Here is a 22,250-nt window from a genome sequence, read left to right on the forward strand (position 1 = left end):
GTCACTAATTTCTTCAAAATCTTAATGACTACTGAAGAAATATAAACCATTTTGGTTCAACACTTCCATTCTACTACCACCCTTATGCAATGACATTATGTTACCCTCCATCCAGTGGTGGGATTCAAATAATTTAACAACCGTTTTGCTGCCCTAATGACCGTTTTAAGTATAAAAAAACGATATATCGAAAGGTAGTTTATTATTTCATACAGTTAATACTTAAATAAGAACAATAAAAGAGGTACACAAAACTAGATTATGTTATAAGAAAGTGTTTTAAAATATTAATGAAAAAATATTAACACAGATGAATGTTAAAAAAGAGTAAGGAATGTAATTTTATGATTTCCACGTTGGGTGGCTGCCAAGGTGCCCACCTTAAAGATAATCCTGATTACAAGTGCCATTTTAACAACTGGTTCACCGAACTCAACAAAAAATTAGGTATCGGTTCTGCCGAACTGGTGCGAACCAGCTGAATCCCACCACTGCTTCCATCCCTTCTACTCCTTGGACATGTTCCTAATAGCCAGATACTCATTGAAAAGTGAAGTGAATGGAGTTATCAGTTCCCTAGCACATTCTCTTAAAATCTGTGATGAAATCCCATCCAGTCCCATCCCCTTCTCTTCCAAGATGAAATACTCCAACAAAGTGATCATTAACCAACTCCACTATGTCTTCCACATCAGTCACTCTACTACAATTTTCATCTAAAAATATCAATCTTCCATAATAATTTCTCCTCCTGGCCACATAATGAAAGAATTTCTTTAGATTTTCCTTGGATCTGAGGGATAATTTTTTCTCATATTCACATTTTCCCTTCCTAATCTAGCTGGACACTTTCCTGGTCTGAGGCTTTATTATTTTTTTATTATTATTATTCAGGCCTCCATGGAGTCAAAAGCCTCATCGTGGGAGGTCCTTCCTAAGAACATAAACTCTGTCAAACCTCATCGAGGGGAGGCCCCCCCCCCCCAAGAAACACGAAGTCTATCATACCACTCCTTAAACTCATTGACCGTTCTCACTCTCACCACTCCATCTGGCAATGCATTCCATGGTTCAACCACCCTCCATGCAAATAAACCACTCCTCACCCTCTTACTCACAGTTTCCTTTTGTAACTTCCAGGGATGGCCTCTTGTCATCACTCCTTCTCGCTGTTCAACCAAGTGAAAGAACTCCCCAATGTCAACCCCGTAACCACCTCTGCATCTGCTCCCCACCACTCTCTCTCCTTATATCTTTTCCATAATCTCTTCTTCATCTGCAATTTCCATTTCATATTGCCATCTACTTTATAAATCATGTTCTCATTTTCACTCATGGTATATTTCTGTTGCTGCATATATACATGGGTAGTCTGAAAAGTTCTCGGAATAACAATGAAAAAACGAATTTATAATTTCAAAATTATTTTTATTTTTCAACATAATCTCCCTTAAGACTAATACATTTATTCCAGCGATGCTCAAGTGCCATTATCCCGTCCTTGTTGTGGTTCTTAGTAAGATCTGCAAAATACCCCTCTACAGCAGCAATTACTTCTTGATTCGAAGAAAAACGCTGACCAGCGAGGAAGAGTTTTAGTTTTGGGAAGAAAAAGAAGTCAGAGGGAGTCAAATCTGGGGAATAGGGTGGATGTTCCAACAATTCATAGTGCAGATCCCTTAATTTTCCCATTGCCAAAACACCTTTGTGGGCAGGTGCATTGTCCTGATGAAAGATGAATTTTTTTCTTCTGCAAACCGGGTCTTTTCTCACGAATTTTTTCATCTAAGTCTGGTTAAAAGATCAGAATAATATTCCCCGGTTATTGTTATACCCTTTTCAGGATAATTAATAAACAAAATGCCTTTAGCATCCCAAAATACCGATGCTATGATCTTTCCTGCTGATAAAACCGACTTTGTCTTTTTTGGCGCTGAACAACTGGCTTCTATCCACTGTTTCGATTGCTGTTTGGATTCTGGTGTGTAATGGTGAATCCAAGTCTCATCCATAGTAATAAATCAATGCACAAAATCAGTTTTATTCTTGTTAAACTGCTCAGAGATTTTCATACGAGTGCGTTTTTGATCTACTGTGAGCATTTTTAAGGCAAGTGCAGCACCCATCTTGCACAAAGCTTTTTCATTTGTAGTTCTTCATGCAAAATATATCCTACATGTTCTTTTGAAATGCCTATAGTCTCAACATTTTCAGGCACTTTGATTCACCAGTCATCCAATACCATGTCGTGAACTTCATCAATGATTTATGGTGTTACACTTTTTGGATGTCCTTCACGTGGATCATCTTCAAGGCTGGTACAGCCACGTTTAAACTCGGCAGCCCATTTCTTAATTGTCGAAAATGAAGGAGAAGAGTGTCCATAAACTTTTATGAACTTCGAATGAATTTCTTTTGGTGTTAAACCTTCTTTTACAAAGAATTTTATAACTGCATGATACTCAATTTTATCCATTTTACAGACAACACTTTTACTTTAGAAAGCTGTATGAAACAAACTACTTGATAGAATGACTTGCAGTTTCACACAGATGCTTATGACAGATGACCAACTTAGAAAAAAAAATTGCACCGATAGTGTTGCCATCTATGGTCGAGGCCGAGGACGTTTCAGCCCACCCTCGTATATATTCATTATCAGTTTTGGAAGTATCTTTGAAATACAGTTTACAGTTTTCCTAGAAGCTTGCATATTGCATTTTATTATTATTATTATTATTATGGAGGTATCTACATGGAGTCAGAAAACTGATTGCAGGAGACCCATTATTTACATACTAGCCATTATTCATGTACCTATCCTTAAACTCATTTACTAACAAAGCACTCAGCATCACTTCTCGCAACCTATTCCACCCATTCATTGCCTTCCAACCAAAAAATCCGGTCCTAACAATCTTGCTAACCACACACTTACACAATTTCCATGGGTGACCCATCATTATCTACCTTCCTGCCATGTACTGAAAAAGTCTTTTGTGTCAATCATATAAAACTCCTTTAGCAAGGAGTGGTGCTCAAAGCAACCATCATGTTGTGCCAGAATGCTTGAAAGGATAACCAAACGTGATCATTTAGATAAATTAAAGATACCAAGAAATTATATACTTTGGTTTAATCCTTTATTCAAGTGTAAGCAAACAAGTTTGCACCTGATTTATTTTCAGGACTGAGGAAACTCATGGTAAAGGTGTATGACTTCACATTACTTGCCTTTGTATTCCATAATGCAAAGCACATATCCTTACAGGTATGTATAATGCTATGCATTATGGGAAGGGTCATTACCCAGACTGGTTTCGACCTTATTGAGGTCTCATCGTTGTGAGCCAAACCCAGAGGCGATACCAAGGTTGAAGTAATGCAGAAATCGTATTTTTACATACAAGTTTGCAAAAAGTGTCACACCTTATTATTAAAATATTCTGGATTAGAGATAGTTGTTGAAAATGTTTCCACTTGGTTACACTTGATCATTTAGAGGAAGTAAAAGCTGTGACAAGTTTTCCATGGTGTGAACCTGCAGAAGGATTATTTTGTTTTCATTAATTTACAGCATTTAATCTGTGCATCTCTTTTATATGTTCATCATTTTTAACAGGCAAAATATGAATTCTCCTTATTGGATCATGTGAAATGCTTTTTGCATTTAATAATGATTATTTGCATCAACACATGGATTTTGTTTGCTAGCATAATGATTTTTATATGTCCTTAATTGTCAAACATCACAAAAGATATGTGTAATACAAGCATATTGACTTTCATTATTCACCATCATTCACTGAATCAGCAATAATTTCTGACTTACAGCTTAACTGTAGTGTTTTGAAGATCTTTCCTCTTGGCTCCTTGTAATATGTCTTTTCCAGATCAACGAAACTTGTATGCAAATCCTTGTTTTCCCAAGATGTCTCAACTATTTGTCTTAAAGTGAAAATCTGATCTTGACAACCTCTATATTGTCTGAATCCACCTTGTTCTTCAAGCTTCCTTTCCACAATTGTTCTTAGCCATTTCTCAAGATCACTTGCATAAATCTTACCAGTAGCACTTAGTAAGGAAATACCCCTGTAATTCTCACATTCAAATTTTTTTTTTTTTTTTTTTTTACCTTTTTATAGATGGGGTACTATGAGAGCCAATAACAGGTCGTTTTGGTTTAGGTATTCGTAACACTACAGGGAAGAGACTAGTTGAGTTTTGTGCAGAGAATTCTTTGTTTTTTGGAAAATACAGAAATCAAATTGACTATAAACTTGGACAAAGAAGACGGAGAAATGCAATTCAGTCTGTCAAGACTTTTCCCGGTGCAGACTGTGGAACAGACCATGAGTTATTAGTGGCTACGATATATGTGAAATTACGGAAACTGAAAACAACACAAATGATGTCAATCAGATATGATCTTGGGAAGAGATTGAAGATATAATTAAAACAGAAGCAAAGAAGAATATTCCAACAGTTTGTAAGAAGAAAAAGAAGTTTAAATTGTCAGAGGTTGGAGGAAATAAGAGATCTGAGGGTGATAGTGGATAAGGATCTGAAATTTAGGGGACACATAGCCAAAATTGTGAAGACAACACAAAGGCTTTTGGGAATGATGCAGAGGACACTGACTTGTAGAAGTATGGAGATTCTTCTTCCATTGTGTAAGGCTTTGATTAGGCCACACATGGACTATTGTGCCCAGATTTGGTCACCTGGTTTTCAGAAGGATGAAGAGATTTTGGAGAGGGTCCAGAGGCGACTGACTAAGGTAGTTTCTAACCTCTGGAATGTCGAGTATGAGGAAAGATTGAGAAGATGCAACTTGCAGAGTCTGGTGGACAGGAAAGGGGGAGATATGATAGAGACCTACACGTTATTAAGGGGTTGTTATAGGATCAGTGCTGCAGAGGTTCTACAGAAAATAGTGGGAGATCAGGGGAGAACCAGAGGTCATCCTTGGAAACTGTGTAAAGAGGGTGTGAGTAGGGGAGTGAGAAGCAGGTTTTTTTCATGCAGAGTTGTGAATGATTGGAATGCCTTGCCTGAGAGTGTGGTGTCTGCAGAGAATTTGAGTGTTTTTAAAGCATGGTATGATGAGCTGTGTGTTTGATAAAAGCACCTCTTAGATGAGTTTTTGACTCCATGGGGTCTTGGGTAATAATAATAATAATAATAAATGGCTGTCAGAAGATGCCATCAAAACTGCTCAGGAAAGGAGGAAAATGAAGGCCACAGGAAATTTGCAGATGTACGACATTTGAATGCAGAGTTTCAACGACAAGCCAGAAGAGACAAGGAAAAATACTTTAACCAGGAATGCCAACAAATAGAAGATAAAAACAAGAAAGGAAAAACAAGTAATCTTTTCAAAACGATCAGAGCACTAACAGGAAAGTTTAGTGCCAAGGTGACAATATTGAAAAGTAAACACAAAGGATATCTTACAGAAGCTGCAGACATCAAAGAAAGATGGAAAGAGTATACAGAAGCCCTTTACAGAAAGGACTCCAAAATTACTGAGAAATTTGAAGAGCAGGATTATACACAGGAGCCAGTATTACTGGAGAGTGAAGTGAGGTGGGCATTGCAACAGCTATCCTGTAAGAATGCGCCAGGAGGATATGGAATGCCTATTCAGCTGCTCAAAGCCCTGGGAGAAGAGGCAGTTAAAATTTTAACAGCTCTATGTCAGTGAATTTGGATCACAACTACATGGTCTAGGGAATGGAAAAAAATCAGTTTATATACCTTTATTGAAGAAAGGTGATGCAAGAGAGTACGAAAATTACCGAACTATAGCACTGATTTCTCATGAAACTAAAGTCTTATTTAAGATCATTCAGAAAAGACTGGAACCATTCATGAAGAGAAAGGCCAGATGAACAGGCAGGATTTTGAAAAGGCAGAGGAACAAGAGATCAGCACGCCAATGTGAGATCGATAATAGAAAGAGCACAGGAATATCAAAAGAATGTCTACCTTTGTTTCCTTGACTATAGCAAGGCTTTTGACTCTGTAGATCACGTGAAACTGTGGAATGTGTTAAGAACAATGGGAGTCCCAGAGCATTTCATTATCCTTCTGAGGAATCTTTATTATGAACAAGTAGCTACTGTCTGAACAGATCTTGGAGAAACTGAGTATTTCACTATAGGTAAAGGGGTGCGACAAGGATGTATTTTATCTCCGTACCTGTTTAACTTGTACAGCGAACATTTTAAGAATGGTAGGAGTGGAGGAGTCTTCAGTTGGAATTAAAATTGGTGGAAGAAATATTAATAATTTGAGGTATGCAGATGATACCACCTTGCTAGCAGAATGTAAAGAAGATTTGGAGGTACTTATTATGAAAGTTAAAGAAGAAAGTGCTAATTATGGTCTTAAACTTCACCTCAAAAAGACATATGTTATGGCAACATATGAACTTAATGATTTTGAAGTAGATTTGGAGAAAATGGAAGCAGTTAACAATTTTGTGCGTCTAGGATCCCGAATTGATCAAGATGGTTATTGTACTGAAGAAGTTAGAAAATTATTACTCAGAAAGAAAGCAATGACAATTTAAGCAAGATCATTAAAGATGTTAGCCTCGTAACAAAAAATCAGAATCGTGAAAGCAATGGTATTCCCTGTGATAATGTATGGATGTGAAAGTTGGTTATATAAGAGTGAAATAAAGAAGATAGATGCATTTGAATTATGGGTTTGGAGACACTTACTAAGAATACCATGGACTGCGAAGCAAACCAATAAATCAGTGATAGACAGAATAAAGCCAGATTGCTCCCTCAAAGCTAATGATCATCAAGCAAAAATTGTCATACTTCGGACATATGATGCGAGCAAATTACAGTTTGGAGAAGATGATGATGCTTGCTAAAGTTGATGGAAGCAGGAGAAGAGGAAAACCAAGAATTAGATCGGTGGATGGAATTAAAGAAGCAACTGGAATGCGCTTGGAAATTCTGAAAGATATGGCCAGGGACAGATCTGAATGGAGAATGTATGTTCATAGAATCACAAGGAGTGGAAAACGACTCAATGGAACATAACAACAACAGCTATGAGAGCTCTACTGCAATCATCCAGAATTTGACCCTCTGCCCAAGGCTACTGTGCAGTACAGCCACTGTAAAACTTTTATACCTCCATATTTGAGCATTTCTGGTTGAATTTCATCAACTCCTGAGGTCTTTGCACATTTCAGGTTTTTGATGACTTCAAGTATGGATATGTATTCCTGATTGCATTCCTTTTGGAAGTTTTCTATCATCGTGCTGATAATGCTTGTTTTGTTTAGCAATATTTTTAAAGTAATTACTTCAGACATCGAGAATATCTTTATCTTCAGTTTTCATGTCAACTTTATCATTTCTGATTCCCTTTTACAGTATTCTTTCGTCCGTTTCTAAGCTTTTGCAATAGCTTAGAAATTAGCATATTTTATCACTGACTGACTGATTTTCCCTTTCAGTTGTTTCCGACTGTAGGTAACTTTGTAGGCATTGCCCCAAAGTATTCCTGGTGAGATTTTTTACAGGGTAGTTCACCATTGCCCCCCCCCCCCCAATTTTATCTGGGCTCAGGACCAGCATATAGCTGGGACGTATTCATGACTGTAATCCATGTGTGTTCACGTGGGCCGGTTTTTGCCTGTTCTGGGGTACAAAAAACCCGAGTTTACGAGTGAAAAAACCCCTACCTTCACATGAGACCTGCTAATTCACCTTTGGTCGAAAGAGACCAGATAAAGGTTCCTCACGTCACTGACTGGAATCAAACTCAGGTCTTTCGATGAAAGGGCTTCGTCTATATTGACTGAGCTAAGGCTGTTATTTTATCAACTTGCTAATATTTGTTTTCTATGTTCTTACCAAAGTCTTTTCCTGACTTTTGTTTAGTTACTTTTACTCAATCCTTTCTTACATTTTTCTCTGTATTTTCTATGAGCACAAGCTGACTTACTTGCTATAAGCTTTTGATATGCTTTCTTCTTTTCATTGTGTGTCTCTTTAATATTTCTTACACACTCTTCTTTTCAATATGAAATTCATTTGTATCCTGCTCAAAATGAAATAGAGATCACTTTGTATTAGAAAAAGTGCATTTCTTTTATCATCTGAAAAATCTACTAAATACTAAACAGTTTTGTTCAGGCTTGCACTTTTGTGTAGGTTGCTGCAGAGATATTTAATAAAATACACTTAAAATTTTATTGTTGAAGAACCAAAGTTACAGAACCAAGAAACTTTACTAAAAGTTTATATTTGTCCATGAAAAAGTTATAAATTTGTTCAGTTATACCATGGGTGGATTAAGGGTTGAAGAATGAAGAAAAGCCCTACTCTGAAATTCAAGATAATTTTTTTTTGAGTACTATGAAAATACAATAGAAATGTTCCCCAATAAGTGGGGTGATTATCTATATTTTACCAGCCAATGAAAGTCATTTACCAGTTAAAGATTTATAAATATTTGCATCCATAGTAGAATTTGAATGGCCACACTATTGATTGAAAGAAAAGCAAATATCAGATTACATTGTCATAGTGTTGAACTAAATAAATCTCAGTTGAGCTTATTATTTTTATTTTTTTATATAGTAATGCTGAGAAAAGGCTGTAATTCTATTACATATTATAACTGCATAAGAGTTAATTAGTTAATTATGTAAGAATATAATAACTATAACCACAGCCGGCCTGGTTGGCAGAGTTGGCCAGAACTAGTGTATCCGCTCTCCAGCCAAAAGGCTGCAGGTTTGAATCCTTCTGTGGGCACGTATATTTGTGATTGTCTGTAAAAATACCAGTGGAGGTGGTGGTGGGCAGTAGATGATGCTGGTGCAGATGATGATGGTAGTTGTGATTTCTTGTAGTTGGTGGATTGAGTGGTGGAGACAGAGTTGTAGAGTAGGTGCCCTCCCTCGATGAATCCTTTGGACTCCCTGAAGGTGTCATGTAATAATAATAATAATTCTGTGGCAAAACTCCATCTCTCAGTTGGTTATGATAATCTCATTCAGGGGCGAATGCTGGTCTTGAAATTCATGCTTGCTCTTGTTATCATTCAGGGAATGAGAGGTGTGATTGAATTCTGATTAGCGGATTAATGAATTACTGACCATTTAAAACTATGTACAGGTAACCCTCGTATAACGCGGATGTTAGGTTCCGCAGAAATGCCGTGTTATATAAATCGCATTATGCGAGTCTCAGATCACAGAAGAAGTCACTCGGTGAAAAACATATGAAAAGGTAAAGGGTTACTACAATTTGTAGACCTTGTTTTTATCGGAACCGTGTTATATAAGTACCATGTTCAACAAGGGTTACTGCAATTTTAGACCGTTATATCGAAACCGCGTTGTATAAGTACCACATTATATGAGGGTTACCTGTATTTAGAAATTTATGGACATTTAATCATACAAATACAACATTTATTTTAGAAATGATATTCTATCTTTTTGAATTTAGCTAATTGAATACAAATTCTACCCTGCAGTTCTTCTTTATGAACTGGTCAATAACATCGTCATAAAAAGTTGGTTGTAACTTAATTTTCCCAAGAAACATTCACACTTGTAAAGGCTGGCTGAAGCTCACTGGCTAGAGCTACTTTGGCTGCGTATGGCCCATGTTTAAGCAACAGGGTGAGATGACGTGGAAATGGCTATGCACACGCATGAAATCACAGTGCTGAAGCGAGGACCTGGATGCTCCCACAACTGAGCAAGCCAAGGTAGCTTGACTAATGTCGGCCTTCGGTACACAACGCAAAGCTCAATTATTGCCGCTCAAGCTTAAAATGTCTTCTGTTTACAAAAATAAAAGCTTAAATGGAATACTTATAAATGCATGCATTTATTAACAAATTAATATTATTTCTTTCTCAGTTAATGAGCTTGTGCAGCAAGCATAGCAAGCATGGAGAATTCGCCACTGATCTCATTCAGCTTGAAAGTCCTGGGTTTGAATCCTGTCCAGAAGCAAAGAAACTTTATCAGGACTTTTCAGTTGATAGTGAGTTAGTTGGTCCAATAGAGGTTGCAAAGTTTTTTTACCTGTGATTGGGTAAACCAACCATTAGGACACATGTAATTTCCTAAGAAATCTAAGGGAATCCAAAGCTAGTTGGAAGGTCATGTGCACTTAAAAGGATCTATTACAATCACAGATGATGACGTAATTCTACAGCACATTCCCAAATTATGTAACCCATAGCCCGTAAGTGGACTGAGGGTTACATAATCCTGGAACTCTGGTTTAGAGGTCAAACTAATTTTTTTTTCTTTTTTTAGCAGGCCACTTCAAGTTTCTGATACTGTGCATTACTGCACAGTAGATAATAAAAGTCACTACCACCTCTGGATATTCCACAAATATCCATAGGTGGTATGTTACAGTGGAATTTAAATCCATTGATGTTGGTTTCAAGGTAGAGGTATAATCTATTCAGCCAGCTGATCAATTATGGATTTAAGGACCTTACTTAGTTAAGGTCTACTAGCTTTCAGCCACATCCAGAAATTGTATAAGATACCAATATGCAGCCTTTTAAATTCATAAAATACTGGTTCTAAATATCACATAAGTGCTGGAATGTAATGTTTTTTTTATTTATTTAAATTTTTTTTTTTTTTTAAGATGAAAAGAATGGTGAAGGACTGCATCATCTCTTTTTTAGAAGCTTCAACAAATTTAATTCATTTACTTGCTTTTTCTTCTTCGTCTTTCTTCATCCACTGTAGTGGGACATAGGCCTCCCCCAACTTCTTCCAGATTTTCTTTTCTTTTGTCTCTGACCACCATTTCACCCCTCTCCATGTCTGGATATCATTTCTCCATTTTTTTCTCTGTCTACCCCATTTCCTTTTCCCCTCGCTTGGTTGCCATTCCGTTATCCACCTTTCGTCTCTCATCCTCCCTACATGACCAGCCCATCTCCATTTTGATTTTTTTTATCGCTTCTATTATATCTCTTACTCTTGTTTGTTTTCTTATTTCTTCCTTCTTAACTTTATCCTTTTTAATAATTTTTAGCATTCTTCTTTCCAGTTTTCTCTGTGCTATCCTCAGATCTTCACATGGTATCTCTGTTATGCTCCATGTCTCGCTACCATATGTAACTACTTTGTCACACAGCTATTGAATATTTCTTTGTTAGAAATAAGTTTTTCTGTCAAAATCTTTTCAAATTTTTTGTTCTGTGCTCTAATCATTTAATGTATTTTAACACTAGTTATTTTTGTTTCTCTCCTATTTTTTTCTATTGTTTAATTTGATTTTAGCTCTGACCATTCAATGGTCACTATCATAATATATCTTATTTATTATTGATATATCTTCTATTAATTCTTTTCTGTTACACAAAATGAAATCCATTTCATTTTTTGTTATACCATCCAGTGATTGTCATGCCCATTTTTGTGCCTTTCTCTTTTTATAGAATGTATTCATTATAAATAGACCCTGACTTTCTTAAATCTTACTATTCTTTCTCCCCTTTCATTTCTATCTCCAATTCCAAACTCTCCTATACTTGCTTCATTATTGTCCTTTGTTCCAGTTTTACAGTTAAAATCTTTAAAATCTACCATTATTAGTCCATTTATTCGGATTTAATCTTAAACAGTCTTCTAATTCTTCATAGAATTTCTCTATCTTCTCATCCAAATGTCCAGAGGTTTGTTCATATATTTGCATTATTTTTAGGTTTATCTATTTCATAGAGTAATTCTTATTGTTATTGGTGTAAAATCTATTATATTGTTCTTCCATTTCTTTTTTATCATTAATTCCTCTCCTCCCTGTCCTTCTCGTACTTTATGAACTATATATCTTTCTTTCTTAGTAACTTGGTTTTCATTCCTTCCTGCTTCAGAAAGTCCTACTATATCCCAATCTAATTTGGAAAGAGCATTATCTAGTTCTTCTTTTCTGTCCTCCTTCAAAGCATTCTTACATTGTTAGATTGGTCAACTGGATTCAGGATTGGCTGTCCGATTGGTATCAGAGAGTTGTGTATGGTGGGACAGTTTCAAGGAGGCAGAGGATTACAAGTGGGATCCCACAAGGCTCAGTACTAGGACCTATATTGTTTAACCTTTATATCAATGACATTGTCAGTGGATTGCAAGGGAATATTCAGTTGTTTGCGGATGATGGTAAGCTGGGAAGGATTATTAGTAATAGTGCAGATGTGGTAGCCCTGCAAGAGGAATTGAATAAGCTAGATAGATGGGCAAATGAATGGGGATATCAGTTTAACGCAGCAAAATGTAAGGTCTTGAGGTTTAGGAAACATCGATGGGACGCTGCAGAGGACAATCAACCTCTAAAGGCTATAATTTTTAAACAAATATTTCATGATCTAAACATGAAATATTTGCAAACAATCAACTGTGTTAATTTATCTTACATAAGAAAAACATTTCTTAACTATCAAAATATAATAAGAATGAAATCTTTTATAATCTTTTATAAAACATATGATTGGCTACCAGAAGGGAGAAGGGTAAATATAGCACATGCGCTTATTTTATTTTCAAACTTGGGCACATTTGTTATAGAGGAGTTGAAACAATAATTCCAAATAATCTGTACACTGCCGAATAGACTAATTTTTGTTAGGTTACCGTATGAGTTCGTCGCTTAATATGTTTCAAAAAAAAATTTTTTTTTGAAAAAATAAAAAAGGAAACAAGAAGAACCAGGGGCTCGCAAATTTGAGAAAAATTTAAAAAAGGGCTCGTGCAAGCCCCTTATAGCTCACCACTGGACATATTGCAAAGGTGGTGAAGGTAACATAGAGGATTGCTGTAATAATGAGAAGGACACTGACCTGCAGAGATAAAAGGGTTATCATTCCGTTGTATAAGTCTCTGATCAGACCACACTTAGACTATTGTTCTCAGATTTGGTCCCCAGGATTTGAAGGGAATAAATTAACTGTGGAAAGGGTACAAAGGCGGATAACAAAGATGGTTTCAGGACTGTACTATGTTAGTCATGAGGATCGGCTGAGGCAATGTGGACTGCAGAGTTTGGTGGATAGAAGGAGAGATGATATGATTGAGACTTTTAAACTGTTGACAGGCTGTTACAGGGTTGACACTGGGGAGTTCTTTCGCTTGGTTGAACAGCGGGAAGGAGTGATGACAAGAGGCCATCCCTGGAAGTTATGAAAGGAAACTGTTTGCATGAGGGTGAGGAGTGGTTTCTTTGCATGGAGGGTGGTTGAACCATGGAATGCATTGCCTGATGGAGTGGTGAGAGTGAGAATGGTCAGTGAGTTTAAGGAGTGGTATGATACACTTTGTGTTTCTCGGGGGGTGAGGGGACCTTCACTCGATGAGTCTTGATAGACTTTGTGTTTCTTAGGGAGGACCTCCCACGATGCGTCTTTTGACACCATGGAGGCCTGAATAATAATATACATACTTATCTTTAGGTTTCTTGTTTGTTTTTTCTTTGCTTTCTTGTGTGTTCCATTTTTTACTTTCGTTTTCAACTTTCCTTGAGAATTTAAGGTATAAACTTCATTGGAATGGGGAGTAGTTTTTTCTGGGTGAGAGAAATGATGAATGATGCACACTTTGTGCTTGGTTTGTACTGTTTTGGTTTCTTACTGTCATTTTGAGGGGGGTACTTGCTAATCTACTTCAAATTACACAAAATTTTCTCAGAACATTACTGATACTGAATTCCTAAATAGTTCAAACATCAAAACGACGTTTGCAGCTTGAGAAATTCTCGCCCTTGCCATTCTAAATAACATGTTGTTGTTTCCTGTTTATGTGTGTGAACTGCAGTTGATAAAATGCAGAAAATCTGTAACATCAGTGACATGTCTGGGCAAAATTAATTAAAACAAAAGGAGAGAAATAAGCACAGAAGAAAATAACTTAAAAGTAATTGAAACTAAGAAGAAGAAGAAAGATCAGGGATTAACAGCCATGAGGAGAATGCTTTATACATAGGGATGGTCTCCTCATGGCTATCACTGCTTGATCTTTCATTTTGGGAGTACCAGACTCTTTGTCTGGTACATTGAGGAGATCCCACTCTGATATTAGTCCTTGAGAGTATTTTGGTGTTTTCTGTGTGTGTGTGGGGGGGGGAAGACGATTGGTACCTCCAATAGATGTTGTGTGCAGAAGTAGTTGTGATTGAATTTGTGATAATGTTTCTATCATATCTCCTAAAGGGATTTCTTCGCTGATTTTGGGCACACTGCTAATCCTTCTGAACTCTTCTGGATGAAAAGGGTAACACTCTCCCAAGTGCCTGTTCAGCAGTGGAGTGCTGTATTAAAAGCATTGATATTGTTGTTGTCATTGTCTCTGATGTTTATATTTTGTTTTCATTTGATAATTTAATCGTTTCTTGACATGGTTTGAAATTGTTGAGAGTCCTGATAAACAGTAGAATGAAGTGTTCTTTTTCAGATTTTAATTTGGTGTCAAAGCTCTCCACCCACCTCCATTCTCTTGCAAGGAACAACACTGGAATACCATTTATAAACATGGCCATTATTGAATTTGAACCCACAGCCTGCTCACTGGAGAGTATATATACTATCCACTTTGCCAACCTAGTTGGAACTTTGCTTCTGTAATAAGCATAGTTTTTTTACATTACTTTAGCACAATTTCAGCCTTAATATTATTTGGTAGGATGCTGATTTCTAATCTTTTTATGCTGTTCATTGAATATACAGTTCAATAAAGACATTTTGCTGTTTGTTTTGATTTTATTATGAATATTATTAACATGTGGTCCCCATAGAGTCAGACTTATTGTGGGAGGTACACACTATTACACATTAAGCTCATACAGCTGTGCTATAAGCTGATACAATGTGTCGATTCGAAACAATCTCAGACAATGCATTCCACTCACCAACCACTCTCCATGTAAAGAACTTAACTTCTCGCTCCTCTGCTCACACCTTCCTTATACACTTTTCAAGGATGGCCTCTTGTTCTACTCCTCTCTCCTATTCTATGAAAAATGTGTTTCATGTTAATCTGATAACAACCCTTGACTAACTTATATGTCTCAATCATATCTTCCTCCTCCTCCTGTTTATAAGGCTTTGCAATTTACATTCTTTCAATCTGTCTTCATACTGCACATTCTAAAGACCATTTATCATCCTTGTGAATCTTCTCTGGACACTTTCTCTTATATTCTCATCACCATGAAACCTGATGACCAAATCAATGAATAATAATCCATATGAGACCTGATCAAGGCGTTATACAATAGAATCATAACCTCTTTATTTCTATATCAAAGTCCTCGGCATCATTGCCATTATCCAATGTGATGACTTCACAACTTGTGCAATGTGGGCCCCTAACTTCAGGTCTTTGTCCACCACCACCACCACCACCACTCCCACATCTGTCATCTCATCTGCCACCTTTAAAGTTTCCCACCAAGTGTATACTTAGCATCCTATCGTTGTTTACCAAATTTCAAAACCTTATACTTTACTACAGCGAACTGATAGTTCCTCTTATGTGCCGATTCATCATAGAATTTCAGATCCTCCAGTAATGCTATAACATCTGCTTTACTCTCAATAGTTTTACCCAATTTTGCATCATCTGCTAACAGTTGTTAATAGACAAGTTAAACAACAATGGCTCCAATAAAGACTCGGGCAGCACACTACTAGTGACTTTCCTCTTTCAGGATACTGCACTCCCATATATACTACTCTCTGATACCTATCTGAAAGCCGGTCACAGATCCAACTCACTAGTCTGATTATCCAATCTGATTCATTTCAATTTATTTAATAGCTTGTCATTTGGCAGTCTATCAGAAGCATGGGAGATGAATAGATAGTGGTATACTTAGATTTTGCGAAATCTAAGTATACCATTATCTATTTATTCCCATGCCCAAATCATTTGTCACCGTGTTATACTACATAAGTAAGTTAGTAAAACATGATCTCCTTTTAACAAACCCGTACTGACAACTACAAAGAATACTGCTATTATCAGCCCATTTCTGTATCCTAGTTCTCACCAATCTCTCCACTACCTTAACCACAATTCCGAATATCTAGATTGACCTATCTAAATATTCTGAACCTGTGCTGTTGTAAGCTCTTATTAAACAGGCACTGATTCTGCCAACTCCCTGGAAGCATATGGTGATATATCATCAAACCCTATTGCGTTAGTGACATCAAGCATATTTAATTTCTCACATACAGTTTAGCCATCTTCTCGTATTTCCCGTGCACTTGAGTTTCTCATGATTTTACACTGATAAGGATAAAACACAAATTGTTCACTGCATTGTTCAACTATGTCCAATCCTCTAAAGCAATTACATTATAAAATTTCATTCCACCATTTTCATCCATTAACATAATCTTACTATAATCATTCTTCCTTCTACTTGCTGCATATTTTTTAAAATTATTATTATTATTTTTTTTTTAGCTTGAAGATTTTCGTACTTGTGGTAATGGAGTTATAGAAGAAGGAGAGCAGTGTGACTGTGGTAGTATTGAGGTAGATATTTGCTATATTTATAAATAACATCTTTATCAGTTTACATTTAAATGTTCTTTATTATCAAACAAATCTTATAAAAAAAATCATATCCTTTGCTTTTGAAACAGGTTCAATTCCTGTATGTAATGAATGAGTTTTATTAGGCCTCTTTTAGTCTAATGTTGTCAATCTTAGATGCAAAGGCTTTTATTTTGTTTTTCTCCAAAAAAATAGAAGAGCCAGTCCAAGAGTAGGTGCAGTTACAGAACAATATTAACAACTGTGTTACTGCTAACCCTGGACTTTGGGTGGAAAAGAATTAGAATAGAAGATATGGTAACCAAATAACTTGAAAATTGACAGAACAAAAATTGTGGAATGTGTGGAATGAGTTTGATTGATGAAGTAGGCTGTATGGGAGTGATGGACTGCATTTGAGTGGCTATGGTGTGAGTTGCTCGGAGAGACTGCTGCTGGAAGGTAGAGAAGTGAATGGAGAGAATGAATCAGATCGAGAGGGGAATGAGTGGAAGAGCAGGAGAGATTGAAGAAGTGGAAATGAAGAGGGAAGTCAGTGGTATGAATACGGAAAATGAGAGAATGGGTGTGCAAGAGGAGCAGGGAAACAGGGAGGCTCAGGGTGGACAGGGGTACACAGCATGAGAAAGGTGGATGCTCCAAGAGGAGGTGAGAGCATGTGTAGGCAGGAAAGAAATGGGATGACCAGGGATCAAGAGGAAACAGATGAAATTGAAAAGGGTTCTAAAATGAAGAAGCAGAAAGGGAAATGGCCCCAGTCCAGCATGGAGAGATCACATCGAGTGAGTGGTATCAATGGAACTAGCTGTAGATCCAGAAATGAGCTGTCGTGTTTGTATACCAATGCTAGAAGTATAAGAAACAAGGCGGATGAAATGGTTGCACTAATTGTGTCTGTTCACCCAAAGATTGTCGGAATAAGTGAGACATAGTTATATGAGGACGACATCCTGACAGGAATAGAGATGGATGGGTATGATATGTTTCGTGAGGATAGAAGGGGTAAAAAGGGAGGGGGGGAGCACTATTGATGATAGAGAAAGCGTTATGTCCATACAAAGTAGAGATGCAAGAGGGAAATAGGGCCAGTGGTTTTGAGGCAGTATGGTGTGAGATAGAGGTGAATAGAATCATATACTTGGTGGGATGTTGTTATGGACCTGGTAATGTGGATGGTGGTGATAGCGAAATGTATAGTCAAATAAGCCAAGCAAATAAGAAAAGGGTGATCATTATGGGTGATTTTAATTATCGAATATAGACTGGAATGAAGAGATAGCAACTGGAAGTAAAGAAAATGAGTTTCTTGAGTTTTTGAGGGATAACTACTTCAGACAGTATGTAACAGATGGCACACGAGGATTAAGGGTCTTGGATTTGGTCATCTCATCAGAGGATGTAATTATAAATGAGGTGTCAAATTATCCACCAATTGGTGAAAGTGACCATGAGGTGATTACCTGGGTGGTTGCCAGCAGTGCAAGGACCCCTGTGAAAAAAGGGTATATGTGGAACTACAAGGGGAGGGGGTGATTATGAAGAGCTCAGGAGACAGCTTGCGGGAAGCTAACTCCTCATTGCATGTAGCATGGAATGAGGGGTTAACTGGAAAAGAGATCAATGCAGCTTGGGGGATTTTCAAAAACTATTTAGTAGATGCGATGTCTAAATGTATTCCAAGGGTGAGAAGGTTAAATAAGGTAGGTGTGAGATGGATGAATAAAGAGATTAAGCATGCATGTGATACAGAGAAAAAGGGCATTGTGGAGGCAGCGTAAGAGAAGTGGAAGTAACCAATTTCATGAGGTGTACAAAGACCAGGTAAGGAGGGTGACTTGGTTGGTGAGAGTAGCTAAAGAGAGGTATGAACAGCAGTTAGCTAAAGAAGCCAAAAAGAATCCTAGGGAGTTCTTTCAATATATAACCAGCAAAAGAAAGAATGATGAAGGATGGAAGGATGACATTGATTGGAGAAAATGGTATAAAGACAGCTGTTGCAGAATGTGTGGTGGAGATACTTAATGAGCAGTTCATAAAGATCTTTCAATCTTGTGAATGTGACTTCATGGAGAGATTGAGAGCAGTTGATGACGGGGAGGAGAGACTGACTGTAAGTGAGCAAGAGGTGTTTGGGGAGTTGATTAAACTAGATGTAAATAAAGCTGTGGGACTTGATAATATATCACCATGTATTCTGAAGGAATGTGCCAGAGAGTTGACACCTGCCTTGACATATTTTTTTAATACGAGTCTTGCACTCAGTCTAGTTCCTAAGGAGTGGAAGGAGGGCAAGATTGTGCCACTTCATAAAGGAGGTGATCGAACTCAAGCATCAAACTATAGTCCTATCTGTGTGTCAGGTGTTGTGGTTAAGTTGTTGGAGAAGCTTGTGAGAACTAGGATCCAGAGTTGGGTTGACAACAATGGTATAATCTGTGATGGACAGCATGGATTTGCTAAAGGGAGGTCATGTTTTAGTAATTACTTACTTATTACAATAAAGTGACTGCTTCCTTGGACAGAGAAGAAGGATACACAGTAATATACTTGGATTTCTCAAATGCTTTTGATAGAGTACCTCATGATAAGTTGACAGTCAAACTAGAGCAGATGGGGTTGGACATTAGATTAGTGCATTGGATTGGAGACTGGCTATCTGATAGGTATCAACAAGTTGTGTATGGGGGTGCGATATCCAGGAAAGTCACTAGCGGAGTGCCTCAGGGGTCTGTTTTAAGGCCATTACTATTTAACTTGTATATTAATGATATTGGCGAAGATTTGGATGGAGATATTCAGTTGTTTGCAGATGATGCAAAGTTGGGACAAACCATAAAGAGTAGTGAAGATGTTGTGGCCTTGCAAGAAGACTTGAATAAATTGAATGATTTGGCAAGCAAATGGGGATGCGAGTTCAATGTTGCAAAATATAAGGTTTTAAAATTTGGAAAACAAAGATGGGATGCAGAATTTATGCTTGGTGAGAATATATTGTTGGAGGTAGAGGAAATAAGAGATCTGGGGGTGATAGTGGATAAGGATCTAAAACTTAGGGGACACATCGCCAAAATTGTGAAGCCAACACAAAGACTTCTGGGAATGATGCAGAGGACACTGACGTGTAGAAATAGGGAGATTCTTGTTCCATTGTATAAGGCTTTGATTAGGCCACACATGGACTATTGTGCCCAGATTTGGTCACCTGGTTTTCAGAAGGATGAAGAGATGTTGGAAAGGGTCCAAAGGCGACTGACTAAGGTAGTTTCTGACCTCTGGAATGTCAAGTATGAGGAAAGATTGAGAAGATGTAATTTGCAGAGTCTGGTGGAGAGAAGGAAGAGGGGAGATATGATAGATCCCTACAAGTTGGTAAGGGGTTGTTATAAGATCAGTGATGGAGAAGTTCTACAGCGAATAGTGGGAGATCAGGGGAGAACCAGAGGTCATCCCTGGAAACTGTATAAAGAGGGTGTGAGTAGGGGAGTGAGAGGCAGGATTTTTTCGTGCAGAGTTGTGAATGATTGGAATGCTTTGCCTGAGAGTGTGGTGTCTGCAAGGAGTTTGAGTGTGTTTAAGACACGGTATGATGAGCTGTGTGTGTGATAAAAGGACCTCTCAGATGAGTCTTTGACTCCATGAGGTCTTGGGAAATAATAATAAAAATAAACATGGGCCTTGAAAAGTCCTCATTTATATTGTCTGTCAAGCAAAATTATGCTAAAAGAATAATTTTATTTAGATACTTTTTATGTTATTTCTCGCTACTGCTATGCCAAGGTTCTTCATATCTTAGATGTATTCAAGACAAGGTGTGATAGTTATTGTGATCTATGCTAATGCTACCACCCCAAGATGAGCTGCTGGCCTTATGGGCCTTATCATTTCTGACTAAGCTGTAAGCTACAAAGGCTCCTTTCATACTTTTTTTTCCCCCCTTCACTTTTGTAAAATGTCCCATGAACTGTAATCCTGCTTGCAGTCATCTCCAAATCTCTGATTTCATCAATTTCTTGCAATCCAGTTTTCAAAATCTAGGGATGGTACTGGCCCTTTTCATTCTTCCTCCTTTGCTTTTCTTCTCGTATTCTTTGCTTTACTTGTATGGTTGAATGGGCACAATGCTTTTTGGAGTAGTGCCAATACAAATGATCAAAGTTATATCATTGAACGAATGCCAAACAACCATGACCTCTCTCTCTCTTCTTAATAATATAGTCAATACCACTCTTTTCCATATGCCTTCCTGCTCATATTATGCAATATATCTTACAGTCTCCCCCCCCCCCCTCTTATTTCCCTGACAGCTTTTCACTGCACATTTGGGATGTGGAAGACAACATGTATGGAAATGATTGTTTTCCTGTAATTTTCAGTAGATCTTCAAAGGACCCATATTCTCTACATAGATGCGCAAGAGAAAATTGGACTAGGCTGGCTGGAATACTTTTTTCCATCTTGCATAATTTAATGCTGAAGCAGTCAGTCAAACACCTATTAATGAAGCAGTGAAGTATATCACAGATTGTATTGTCCAGGCAGCAACAACAGCAATTCCAAAAACATAATTGCTGTCCTGTTTGGCCTAGTGGTTAGCATTTCCGCTATCCAGCCAAAAGGCTGTGGGTTCGAATCCCGCTCTTGGCATGGATGTTTGTGATTGTCTGTGAAAATACTAGTGGTGGTGGTAGATGCCGTTGGTGTAGATGATGATTGTAGTTACGGTTCATTGTAGTTGGGGAATTGAGTGGTGAAGAAGATGCCTTCCCTTGATGAGTCTTTGAACTCTCTGAAGGTGTCATGTAATAATAATAATAATAATTTTTTTTTTAAATATTAATAATAAAAATAATAATGATAACATAATCTCAATTTCTACTCTGTCCAAAACTATGATGTAATCCAAAGTGTGAAGCAGCCAAAAAAAGATCTAGACAGAGTATGGAGTATATTATGTAGATACCTCACCTCAAATCTAATAGCCTTTAAATGTGTTTGGGCCAAAGCATATTATGTGATATGTCAGAATCAAATACAATCTTGGATCCAATTTACATAAACTATTATCAAACAACTAGTATAAAAATTGTGCGGGATAAAATCCAGAAAATGAAAGGTAGATATAGAATGCCATTTATATACCTTCAATCGTAACGAATGTGTTGTTGGTGATCCTAAAGCTATTTTAGACACTTTGGGAGATATTTTTCGATAATCTCAGCAATGGCTTTCTATCCTCTTGAATTTTTAAGATTGAAAGAGCAACAAGAGAAACAGCAGCTAAACTCTTTTTTTTTACCAATGCACTAGAGCTGTGCAATCAGCCATATAAGGAGGAACTAAACAATAACTCTTTTTATTATCTCACCCCAATGGAGAAGGTCCTGATGATATCAATTATGTGATGATACCATCATCTTCTATGGATTTTCTTCTCTTACCATACAACAGAATACTTACAGAGGAAGAGTTTCTGGATTCTTGGCATAAATCAGGTCTCATTTCCATCCCAAACCAGGAATGGGTCCAAGACAAGCAAACAGTTTTCAAACTACTTATCTGATCAGCTGTCTTTGAAAAAATTGGAAAAAAATTGTAAATGTGAGGCTTCTCTAGTATTTAAAAAGAAACAAACTTCTTTCTGACATGCAGTGTGACTTTTGTAGACACTGATCAA

At 37.2% G+C, this 22,250-nt stretch overlaps 1 protein-coding gene across 2 annotated transcripts in view; it reads left to right on the forward strand.

Annotated features, from left to right (window-relative positions):
* Positions 1-22,250, forward strand: part of LOC150092192 (disintegrin and metalloproteinase domain-containing protein 11-like) — a 1,236,934-nt gene that overhangs the window by 431,095 nt on the left and 783,589 nt on the right. For both annotated transcript variants that reach the window (XM_090415260.1, XM_090415259.1), the window contains exon 17: positions 16,484-16,555. In XM_090415260.1, coding sequence (XP_090271386.1) covers positions 16,484-16,555 — 72 coding nt within the window. The remainder of the gene's footprint in view (positions 1-16,483; positions 16,556-22,250) is intronic.

The sequence above is a fragment of the Typopeltis vanoorti genome, unplaced genomic scaffold (genome assembly GCF_054136105.1).
Source record: "Typopeltis vanoorti isolate ZY-2024b unplaced genomic scaffold, IOZ_Tvanoo_1.0 HiC_scaffold_24, whole genome shotgun sequence".
NCBI lineage: Eukaryota > Metazoa > Arthropoda > Arachnida > Uropygi > Thelyphonidae > Typopeltis > Typopeltis vanoorti.